The 12,632-nt window shown below is 45.5% G+C and overlaps 1 protein-coding gene across 1 annotated transcript in view; it reads right to left on the reverse strand.

The window, feature by feature from the left end:
* The window catches only part of LOC311235560 (glutamate receptor ionotropic, NMDA 2C-like), a 177,525-nt gene that overhangs the window by 89,502 nt on the left and 75,391 nt on the right, over window positions 1-12,632 (reverse strand). Inside the window, exons 4-5 of the mRNA XM_084323029.1 lie at window positions 8,966-9,031; window positions 8,619-8,807 (exon numbers count right to left, since the gene is read on the reverse strand). Of these exons, the coding sequence (XP_084179155.1) occupies window positions 8,619-8,807; window positions 8,966-9,031 (255 nt within the window). The remainder of the gene's footprint in view (window positions 1-8,618; window positions 8,808-8,965; window positions 9,032-12,632) is intronic.

A 12,632-nucleotide genomic window follows, 5' to 3' on the forward strand; every position in this document is an offset into this window, starting at 1 on the left:
CAATACAAATATTTATGAAAAAAATTCTAATGTAGGAATCCCTGGCATATTTAACAGCACTCTGATATGTGGACATCAACCCTTTAACACAATGGCGCCCGACCACGGAGATCTCCGTGTTTCGATTCCACCCGTTGTGGACAGAAGCACGGATATATCCGTGGCAAGTTTATTCCATTTTAATAACCTATTCAAGGTCGCCGAGCGGCACTGCAGATGTACCCTACTCTTTGAATTCGAGGAAGTGCAATACCGGCCAGATGCTCTTAGGGGCGCTACCGCGATAATGCAGTGTGCCCTGTGGCTGAACGGAGCATTATTTCTTTTTACTTTCAATGGAGTTTTCAGTTAGCTGGATTCTGGATGTGCAGCATGTAGCTTGGATTACGTTTTGGATTGCGGATTTCACTATGCAATAAGGGGATTTATCATCAGCCAATGGACATATCGATCTACCAGATGGCGATCGATAACGGGGATATGCTCGGGGGGATCCCACCGGCCCACGGTAAGATCTTTTTCACGTAAAGTACATCCCGATCGGGCCTTTTGATAGCCATCCATCCGATCAATGAATGAGGCTAATGAGGCTAACGCGGTTATTGGTAATCAATAATCAGAAACAACGTCCCCCCCCCCCCTTTTTCATGCATACATGCTTGAGGATCGTGGCGATCATATGCAGTTTGAGTTATTTCTGTAGCATATGTATAACGGAAATGCCATTGGATATAACGGTAGTAGCTATTAGCCCTGTTCTCGCCTTCCAGGAAATATCCTAGCCGAAATCCCGTATAACGCTTATATTCATGGCGCTATAAAATGAGAACTATATTGATGATTTTTTTTTTCTTTAAGCCATTTTGAAGGGACGGATTCAATTGACAATGAGAATGGACAAATAGCAATACTATAAAGTATAGATTTAGCTCTACAAACAGCCCCACGTCTGTTTACATTTGCCGGTCCTCTAGAGATTTATTAGACGCATCCCAATGGCCCTGAATGTGTTAAGGCCATGGTTAAACTGGGGTTTTTGTTTTTGTTTTTGTTGCTGAATGATTACGTTTGCATGTCCAAGTTTAAAAGAAACGCCATTTTGGCAGGACAACGCGTTTCCCTAGCGGGAATGCTATAAAGGTTTTTCGTTTTGGAAACTCGCAGACAATGGTGCCATGTATACGGATACGGAGCCGTTCTGCCCAATGCCCATGCGCAGTAGAGACCGACGCCAAATTCTCCCCCTCCCAGACCCATGTCATGTCAACAAACCCTTACCACGCAAGAGTCGACTGCATGAACAGCTCAGAGCTCCTCTTTCAACATAACAAGCATTAAACTAAATGGCCCAGTCATCTATTCACTTTTGTTTAATACATGAGGCGTTGTCTGATGTTATCTAGCTACTGATAGCTCCTGATATCAACGTCTGATATCATCAGAACAGTTTGGCATTCGTTTTCGCAGGTGCTGGCTGGCTAGCGTCGCTCGTCGCTACCTAGCTAACGTTACTTTCAGACCCTGTTAGTCAAGTTGAACTATCGCTCTGGGGACGCTGATTAATATAACAAGCTACAACAGTCTGCATTCCCTTAACAATTGTTTGTATTGAGCCTTATTGTATTGTACCTATTCTGCAATCTGTTAAATAACGTTTACATCCATTCATTCTGCTAGCATTAACGTTACTTCGCTGCTAGCCACAATGCTATACTGTTATACTGGCATATCCCAATCACGTTAGCACGTAAGAGACTAAACTCCGCTCTTGGTGGTCAATTGTGTTGATGTTAGTTTTGTTTCATCAACAAATCATCAACAAATGAGGCAGAACACACAGTGAATGTATCCGTTTTTGTTTATTGCACTTTATTTCTTGCTGAAAAATAAATGCTATGTGGCTAAATGGCTCATGCGAGGTATAAAGATGGTGGCTTTTGAGATTTTGAGCAGGATGTGAAGTGTCTCGTTCAACCTTTCTGATTGGTTGAAAATGGCCTTCATGTATGAACTACATCGCCACCTACTGCTTTGGCATTGTACATTACATTTACATTTTACATTTAGTCATTTAGCTGACGCTTTTATCCAAAGCGACTTACAAGTTCTGTACGACAAGCCATCAGGAAGGGCACAACTCTATCAGCTGAGCAACAATGTTCATCAAAGTGTTGAGTGCTACAGTGTAGGTTAGTTTATTAGGACAAGTGCATGACAGTACGGTTAGTTAGGGTTAGATTTTTTTTTTTTTTTTTTTTTTTTCAGATAATGGTTGAAGAAGTGCGTCTTTAGTCGACGGCGAAAGATTGGACGTGATTCGGCTGTCCTAACTGGGGTGGGTAGTTCATTCCACCATTGTGGGGCAAGGACTGAGAATAGGCGACTTCTCTTTGATGACCCTCCCGGAGCTTGGATAGGAGTAGGTCTGAGGCGGCCAGAAGATGCAGAGCGTAGGGGTCTTGAGGGTGTGTAGTTAGAGACCATTGACCGGAGGTAGGCGGGAGCGGTTCCCTTTGCCGCACGGTATGCTAGGTCGAGGGCCTTGAAGCGGATTCGTGCAGCAATGGGGAGCCAGTGCAGGTCCCTAAGAAGTGGGGTGACATGGGCCGACTTCGGTAGGTTTGAGATCAGGCGGGCCGCTGCGTTCTGAATGAGTTGAAGAGGCTTAGTGGCAGTGGCCGGGAGGCCAGCGAGCAGTGCATTGCAGTAGTCGAGGCGGGAGATGACTGTTGATTGGACGAGGAGTTGGGTGGCTTCTTTTGTCAGGAAGGGGCGTATCCTTCTGACATTGCTCAGGAGGAATCGGCAGGTTCTGGTCGTCGCTGCGATGTGAGCAGAGAAGTTCAACTGGTCGTCGAGGACAACACCAAGGTTCTTGGCGGTCGGGGACGCAGTCACAGCTGTATTCTCGACTGTGATTGAAAGGTCGGTTAGGGGGGAGGATTTGGCCGGCAGGTGGAGCAATTCTGTTTTGCTTAGGTTCAGTTTGAGGTGGTTGGACGTCATCCAGGCTGAGATGTCGGACAGACAGGCCGAGATCCGCTCAGAGACGTGGATATCTGAGGGAGGGAAGGAGAGGAAGAGTTGAGTATCGTCGGCATAACAATGGTAGGAGAAGCCATGAGACGTGATAATGTTACCCAGTGATTTAGTGTAGAGGGAGAAGAGAAGGGGTCCTAAAACCGAGCCCTGGGGGACACCCGTCCGCAGGGGGCGGGTGGCCGACAGGGTCCCTCTCCATGACACTTGGTAGGAGCGGTCATTGAGGTATGATGACAGCCATGTCAGCGCAGAGCCAGCCACTCCCATTCCTGCGAGGGCCGCAAGGAGGATCTGGTGGTTGACTGTGTCGAAGGCTGCAGATAGATCTAGGAGAATCAGGACAGAGGAGAGGCCTTTCGCTTTTGCTAAGTGAAGTGCCTCTGTGACCGCAATGAGGGCTGTCTCTGTGGAGTGACCAGTCCTGAAGCCTGACTGATTAGGGTCTAGGAGGTCATTCTGTAAGAGATAAGCAGTAAGTTGGTTGGATACAGCACGTTCAAGTGTTTTAGAAAGGAAGGAGAGAAGAAAGACAGGACGGTAGTTGCCTATGACGGTAGGGTTCAGGGTTGGTTTTTTTATGAGCGGCGTGACTCTGGCTTGTTTTAGGGAGGTGGGGACCACCCCCGAGTTGAGTGAGGAGTTGATGGTTGCAGTTAGGAATGGGAGGATGTCTGGTGCTATGGTCTGGAGGAGTGGGGAGGGTAGCTGGTCCAGCTGGCAAGTAGTCGGACGGTTTGACGTTACCAGTGTCAGGGTCTCTGCTTCTGTAATGGGAGAGAAAGATGACAGAGTGAAGGATGAGGTTCTCGATTCAGCATTTGGAATGGGTGGGGGTTGGGAGAAGGAGCTGCGGATGTTCTCCACTTTTTCCTCAAAGAAGATCGCAAAGTCTTCGGCAGAGAAAGATGAGGGAGGGGGGGGTGGGGGGGGAGTGAGGAGGGAGGACATGGTAGCATGCAGTTTGCGAAGATTCTTGGCAGAGGCCTCGATCCTATGGTGGAAGAAAGAAGCTTTGGCATTAGTGATGGTTTTGGAGAATGTTAACAAGAGGTTGTGATATGTGTCGATGTCAGCAGTGAGGCGTGACTTTCTATACTTCCTTTCAGCTGCTCTCAGGACCTGTCTTTGTTCTCTCACTGGATCTGTCAGCCATGGACTGGGTGGGGAACGGCGGGCAGGTTTCTCAACGAGGGGACAGAGCTTGTCGAAGGAGGTTGCAAGGGCTGAAAGGAGGGTGGAGGTTGCCATCTCTGTGGAGAGAGCAGAGAAGGTGTCACTCAAAGGTAGAGCGGATAGTATGTCAGAGGAGAGGGTGGAGGGGGATAGGGAGGGCAGGTTGCGTCTGAGTGAGACTGTTTGAGTTGGGGTGAAGACCTTTCGGTTAAGCATGAGAGTTAGTGAGAAGGATATGAAGGAATGGTCAGATACATGTAGGGGAGTTACCGTGGTGTTAATGATGCTGGAGTTACGGGAAAATATGAGATCCAAGGAGTTGCCTGCTTTGTGGGTGGGAGGCATGGCAGTGGGAGTCAGGTCAAACGATTGTAGGAGGGAGACTACTATGACTGACTGAGATGAGTCAGGCAGGTTGAAGTCGCCCAGTAGAAGGCCTATTGTACTACATGCAGTGGCGGTTTCTCCACCAGGGGCGCTGGGTCGCCGCCCGCCCTGGTAAAGAGCAGGAGAAGAAGAAAATGTTTTATTTAAATTTTTAATTTTAGAGCCCTAGAAATAAAATAAACATGTTTAAAATGAATAATATTTACTCATTTTAAGTATGTTTGTGTTTCCAATGCACAATATAACGTTAATATATCAAATATAAATAATTGTTTTGTGATTCACAGGGCAGGCACTGGTTTCATCGCTGTACATCGCAGCCAATTAAATAGGTCAAGCAAATATATTTCGCCTATCAGTGCGAAACGCACTGTGCGTTGAAATATGATGTAATATGATGGAAGGCGGGCGCGTTTTCTAGTGATCTACCACTAGGTGGCAGTGAGATCCTGTAACAGCCGGGTCCTTCCTGTCCGGTTATTCTGTAGCCCTTACGTGACTGCTATCTGCTTTTGGTAGCTGGATGCAGCTAACGACGGTTTCTTTTTGAGTGGATTTAAAAGAAGTGGATTATGGCAACAACAACAACAAGCCTGGTTGTCTGTAAACGGTACTGGAGTTTCTTTTTGAGTGGATTTAAAATAAGTGGATTATGGCTTGTTCTGTCAACAACAACAACTCGCCCCATTCAACTCTTGTGATGATGGTATGTCTTTGTTTAATAGCTAGCCTTGGCTCGTTTAACAATATGCAAAATATGCTGTACAGCCCTGTACCCATACTGAAGTTAATATACTACATACTAGTACTCTGTCTGATCTTTTGCAGAACTTTCCTTGTGTGACGCTATATTTCACATTTCCACGTCGCGCTGTGTGTGAGTGAGAGAGAGAGAGAGAGAGAGAGAGAGAGAGAGAGAGAGAGAGAGAGAGAGAGAGAGAGAGAGAGAGATCTCGGGATGCTGGCGACTGTGATCATATTGATTGATCTCATCATCATCATCAAACCTTTATTTGAATAGGCAGGTTAATTAAGAACAAGTTCTTATTTTCAATAACGGCCTATTTGGGGGTAAAAAGCCCCCTAGGGGAAAGGGGATGGGGGATAAAATCAAATAAATAAAAATAAAACACAAAGGAACATTATTAAAAAGGCAGGACATACATACAGAGCAACAACTGAACTGAACAACAACTGGCGGACAACAGAACAATAGTGGCAGCATGGTGTTAGCACATGGAGAAACATCTACATGAGTGCTCTAGGGAGTTCGTTAAAGTTTCCTTAAACAATCGAATTGAAATAAACGTTTCCATATTTAAGGTTTTTTGTATTGTGTTCCAGCTATCAGCTGCTGCGTACTGAAAGGAGGAACGGCCTTGTGAGGAGTTGGCATGGGGGGCGTTTACCAGGATATGTGTGGCTGACCGGGTGTGGTAATTTGGGAGTGGACGAGGGTGGACTAGGCGAGTAAGGTAAGGGGGATTACGGCCTAGAAGTGTTTTATATACAAAGGCCAGCCAGTGGATGTTGCGTCTAATCTCCAGGGAGGGCCAGTTTACTAGGGAGTATAGCTCGCAGTGGTGGGTCCTGTAGGGGGCATTGGTAGCGAAGCGAATGGCGGAGTGATATAGGATATCTAAGCGCTCTAGATCACCTTTACGGGCCAAGCGGTAGATTACATCGCTAAAATCAAATAACGGCAGGACAGTCATCTGGACCAGGGTGAGTTTAGCAGATCTAGTGAAGGAGGAACGGTTCCTATACAGAAAGCTAAGCCTTGCTTTGACTTTGGCCTGCAGTTTAGTTAGGTGTTCAGAGAAGGAGAGTTTGGTGTCGATCCACACTCCCAGGTATTTATAAGAGGTGACCAGTTCAAGCTTTTTGCCATCGGCGGCTACAATGGTGCCAGTCTGGGAGGTACCCTTGTGGCCGAACCACATAACTTTGGTCTTGCTGGTGTTTAGGACCAGGCAAAGGGCGGAGAAACCAGCTTGGATTTTTAGAAAGCTCTCCTGGAGAGTTTTCAGGACAGCATCCGGGGAGGGACCAGAGGTGTACAGGACTGTGTCATCAGCATAGAGGTGAATTAGGGAGTTTCCAGCAAACTGGCCTATGTTGTTTATATAGATGGAGAAGAGGATTGGAGCTAGTAAGGAGCCTTGGGGGACCCCCTTAGAGATGGATAGGGACTGGGTTAATAGGTTGTCGGTTTTTATTGACTGAGTGCGATCAGAGAGGTAGTTCTCGAACCATGCTACACTGTGATTAGTGACACCAATGTCTCTCAGCCGCTCCAAAAGCTGTTCATGATCCACAGTGTCAAAGGCCTTGGCCAGATCTATAAAGACAGCAGCACAGTAGAGTTTGGAGTCAAGGGCATTGAGGACATCATTGAGGACTTTCATCGTAGCAGTCTCACATCCATGCCCTGAGCGGAAGCCAGATTAGTTTTCCGAAAGTATGTTGTAGGTTTCTAGAAAGCTTGTGAGTTGTTTGCAAACTAGTCTCTCTAGCACTTTTGCTATACAGGGTAAAATTGAAATTGGGCGGTAGCAGTTGGGGTCAGTATTGTTTCCTCCTTTGAACAGGGGCCGTACCAAGGCTGCTTTCCAAGCAGAGGGCAGTTCTGCTGTATGCAGGGATAGGTTACATAGATGGGAAATAGGTTCAGCAATGATGGGGGCTGCAGTTCTGTAGAAAAAGGGGTCTAACCCGTCAAGGCCAGGAGGTTTCTTGGGGTCGAGTTTGCTGAGTACTTCTAAAACGTCCTTCTCAGTAAATTCCTGCAGTGCAAAACTGTGATGCGTGGCTGGATTAGGGGCACGAAGGTTGGATGGTGAGGCAGGTGGCACTGTAGGGCTGAGGGGCAAGGGGTTGGATGGTGGGGCAGGGGGTGACATGGACTCAAACAGGCTCCCAGCTTTAATAAAGTGATTATTAAAGGCCTCTGCCACACGCTCATTTCCAGTAATTACCATATCCCCAGTTACTAGGGAGGTGGGCAGCTGGGAGGATGAGGGTTTGTTCTCCATCTCTTTAACTGTTTTCCAAAACCTGCTTGGGTTTGAGCTACTGAGTCTAAACTGCTCTTGAAAGTAACCAGTCTTGGTTTTGCGGATAGCCTGGGTGTATTTATTTCTTATTTGTCGAAAGGATAACCAGTCTTCATGAGATTTTGACTGACGAGCTTTACGCCAGATGGTGTTTTTGAGGCGAAGTTGTTCTGCTAGGTTGTGGTCGAACCATGGGCTGCATCTGTTTTTGATCCTCATTCTCTTCATAGGGGCATGTTTGTTGACTATTTTGCTGAATGAGTCATTAAAGAGGGACCATGCATTGTCAATATCAGGTATTAGACTTATTCTGTCCCATTTAACATTAGCTAGATCTGCCAGTGACATGCCCCCCCCCCCCCCCCCCCCTACGCCCACCCAAAAGTAGATCACACCGGCCGCCACTGACTACATGTATATAGTAGACGAGACAAAACAACGTCTAACTTAACTCTTACTTGCCTGCCAATACGCAGCGTTCTGAAAAGCGAAATGAAACGAAAATGAAATGGCCCTAGTGTAACCGCAGCCTAAGAGTGTATAGTGATACCACAAGCTTCTTCCAAAAGCAGTTGGCTTTTGCAGCTGGGTACGTCCTCTATAAACCAAACTCACACAGAAGGTGCTGAGCGCAATGAGCCAAAGTTGTCGTTGTCGAGGCAACACTTTACGGTACAGGTAAATGGCAGTGCTGTTGTCACCTTCTAATATTCGCCTTGGCCAAAGTGCGAATGTAAAAGAGGGCTGGCCTATGGCCACGTCTCTTAAAAAGCAGCATATGAACAGTTGAGGTGGGTACACAGTGACCTGACTCCAACTGCCACATTTCAATGATAATTGTGCTGATACTGTAGGTGTGTATGTTCCAAATGCCCAAGGAAAATGTGTAAACCCTTAACAAACCAGTTTATGAACCACTACAGTACGTATAGGCCTACAGTGGGCTGTATCTCCTCCTACCTGCTGTAGCATACGTTTGGTCCTCACATCGTTAGCCCCGACGGACATCTCAAGAGACAGGACATCCTGTAGATTCCACAGGAAGTAGGCCGTGTCCGTGTAGGACTGGACAATATCCACGAAGGTATCGTACCCCGGTAAAAAGCTGGTGATCACCACAAATTCACCCCAGTCATACTCCTCCATTAGCTGAAACAGGAATATGGGAAAGTTATAATGATATCACAGAAATGGTAATGAAAGGTCTTTTGGGATATCATTCAATGAATGCTGAATCGTTGCAAATAACTGAGAGGGACATAATGTCAGTGATCAACATAGTGATGATGAAGGTGAACGCAAACTACCTTGAACATGCAGACTAACTGTTGCTCCAGAGATGCTCCCATCTGCAGGAAGGTGGACCCTTCATCCTAATACAGTAAGAGGAAGAGAGAGCGACAGAGAGTTAGAGAGAAAGAGAGAGGGGGGAGACAAAACACACTAACACAAAAACTTCAATTCACTTTGTAGCTATACAATGCCATAAAGCCCTCATAAATCCACATTGACTCATAAAATGTTATCAATCGGCTCGCCGTGACAGTTTCTAATATGGGCGGAGACCTGATCTGACAACTGATACAATCCATGAGGCAGTAAAAGAGGGGAGCGACCAGGACACAGCTGTCAGAGCAGAGATCGCGCCCCACAGCCGTATGCAGATGCAGTAGGGACATGTTACCGGGAACAAGTACTATGAATATTAATGGGCCAAATTGCACCTTTATTGATGTTGCAATTTCATGACAGTGCTTTGATTGTCCAGCTGACAGGCTATTCTGGTGATATGAGCCTCTGGGGATGTTCATGCCTCACACACAGTGCTCCAAAATGCCCTGTTTCTGTCAGCTTCCTCTCTGCGCTGCTTTAGACAGGAAGGAGTGGGCCTGTGTGTGTGTAAATTTTTTTTTGTTTAACCTTTATTTACCCAGGGTAGGTTCGCTGAGCACAGATGCTTTTTTTCAGGAACGCCCTGCTTCACATTCACACAGTTCCATTCACACCTGGGAGCTGCCCAGTACAACCACAGTCGACACCATTGGCCACTGAGCAACTCCACTGGAGCAGTTGGGGGTTAAGTGCCTTGCTCAAGGGCACTTCAGCGGTAGTTGTTAAGGGGATGGGAGAGAGTTATGAATTCACTTCCCCAGCCCAGATTTTTCCTGCTGGTCCCGGCGATCGAACCGGCGACCTTCCGGTTTAGGCCACCGCTGCCCTGTGTGTGTGTGTGTGTGTGTGTGTGTGTGTGTGTGTGAGTGTGTGTGTGTGTCCGCCCATGTGTAGCCAGGATCGATATGAGATTTGTTTTACCAATACTGAATTCGATATTTGGGAACTTCAATTACGGAAACTGTACTTTTGCAAATTACGACATTATATTGGTAAAGGCTAATATCGGTCTATAATACATCAGACCGGTAAATCCGAGTTCTTTTTTTTTCCACAGCCCCACCTACTTTTGGTGGAAAACACATGACATTCCTATTGATTGCCATTATATTTGGATGTTTCCGTTTGTTGTTTTATTGATGTTTTGTTTTATTGATATTTGATTTGTTCTATATGTTTGTATATTTGTTATTGTTCTATATTTGTTTGTATGTCTGGTTTTGATTTGTTTATTGTTCTATATTTGTTTGTATATTTTATTGGTGTTTTATTGATATTTGTTTTATTTTATGTTGTTTTATTGATTATTCTTGTTTGATTTTTATGTTTGTATCCAGACCCCAGGAAGAATAGTCGCTGCTGAGGCAGTGACTAATGGGGATCTGAAATAAAGAAATAAAGAAATATATTTGGCCTATATAAAAACTGTCAGCAGTGTCAGCACAATGTTTTCTTTGTTTTGTTAGTGCATCAAGTCAAGCAATGGCTTTCCAACACTGGCTGCCATCGAGCATTCGTGCTGTTGTGAAGTTACGTTTGATCCGTTTTTAGGCCCCTTCAGGCTTCTTCTCCAAGCCATTTCCTCAGTCAGCTGCAGGAGATTTCCACATTTCCATGCCTGCACATTTGATATTAAGATAAGATATTCCTTTATTGATCCCCTTGGGGAAATTCAGGCATCATAGCAGCATGGGGGAAGGGAGGGGGGGGGGGGGGTACAGGTAGTAAAAACAACACAAGCAGTGTAAACAAATAGGTCAATATAATTTACTATCTAACTAGCTGAAAATATATTCACAGTATTCACAGTGTCACATAAGGTGCAGTATGCATAAGGTAGTGTTATAATTTACTATCTACTGAAATATACATTATTCACAGTATCACAGTATCCACTGAAATATACATTATTCACAGTATCACAGTATCCACATAAATCAAATCAAATCAAATTTATTTATAAGGCCCGACAACACACGTTAATGTCCCCATGGGCCGTACAGGTCTTCTTTAAACAAGTCAAGAAGAAAACATAACAATAAGTCAAGAACAGAACAAGAACACCATAAGGTCCAAAAAATTTAAGATAAATGCAAATAAATGAAAGAATGCAAGCACTCCCAGACATACCCCACGCGAAGGTAAGGAAAAACTCACTAAAACCTAACAATAGGGAAAAAAGCTCCACAGGCAGTGTGGAGGAGAGAAACCTTAGAAGGGCCATTCAAGGGGGGATCTCCCTTCTTAGATGTTGGTGATAGTAGTGTTGCAGACGGACAGTTGGTAAGCATGCACTCATGTGTGTAGTGAAACACAGATGAGTGCATGCAATAGCAACTGAACATTTTGAAAGATTAAAGATAGAGCTAATAGCGATAGCAACTGAACATTTTGAAAGATTAACGATAGCGCTGATAGCGGATCTATTTGAGGCACAGGGGCGGCGCAAAGAGGGTCACGTCCTCCCCGTCTTAGTCACGGGACATTCAACACTCCGGTCACATAAGGTGCAGTATGCCTAAGGTAGTGTTATTGTCCTCCTTGGGATCCTATTAGTCCCTATTAGTCCTATTACGCTCATGAAGCCTTTGGTCATCATTGGTGATAAGGTGTTATGTTCCACACGGTCCTGCCCTCTTCCCCCTCCTATTCCTGGACGTTTCCCTCCACCTCACTTCCCCCCACCTATGCATGGTCTACCCCCCGTCTTCTCATTGACAATTCCCCTCACATCCTCCACTCATTCATGGTCCTCTTCCCCCACCTACTGGACAATACACCTCACTACCTATGGGACTCCTCATTCACTTGTGTCTAATTAGATTTCCGATGTTCTTCAGTGGTCTCCCTCTTGCCCTTCGTGTTCCCCTGTCTGTTTTAGGTTCCTTAGTCCCTTGTATTGTGTTATCTGTTTAGTCTTAGTATATTGTGTTATGTTCCCAGTGTGTTTAGTCTTATATTTGTTATTTAGTCTTGCACTCCAGTCTGTCAGTCTGTTTCCCCTCCCAGGTGTTCCTTGTTGTAATCAGCCCTCCTGTGTCCGATTTGTCAATTAACCTGTGTATATATGTCTAGTCTGCCCTGTCTCCCGTTGCACGTTCATTGTTTACTGTTCCGGTGTCCTTGATGTACTGTTTTCCTGTTAGCATACTTTTCCTGTCATTGTTCCTGTTCCCTGTCATCGTGCTCTTTCGCGGTCTTAGTTTATCTTGTTATGTTCATTCACCCAGCCTGCTATGCCATGTTTGTTTATCCCATCTACCTTTCTTGTTAAGTAAGTGTTTCTAGTTTAGTGTTTTGTTCGCTCCACCTTTTGTTTAAGTTTTCCCTCTTCCAGCATTGCTGAGAGGTTTTTGTTTGTAGTGTTTTGAGTTACCCTGTTTAAGTAAAGCTTCCTTTTGAATCACTACCCGCCTTGTCCTGCCTGCTTCCTTACTGCCTGTCTGCATTTGGGTCCCACTACCAACACCACCACGCCTAAAACTAACATAAGGCCTGTTTTACGAACAACAAGGACACCCCTAGCAAGGCAGGGGGATCAGAGGAGATAACCTGCTGCCTGATCCCCTCTGTTTTGTTTAT

This window comes from Notolepis coatsorum (assembly GCF_963971535.1).
Source record: "Notolepis coatsorum genome assembly, chromosome: 10".
NCBI lineage: Eukaryota > Metazoa > Chordata > Actinopteri > Aulopiformes > Paralepididae > Notolepis > Notolepis coatsorum.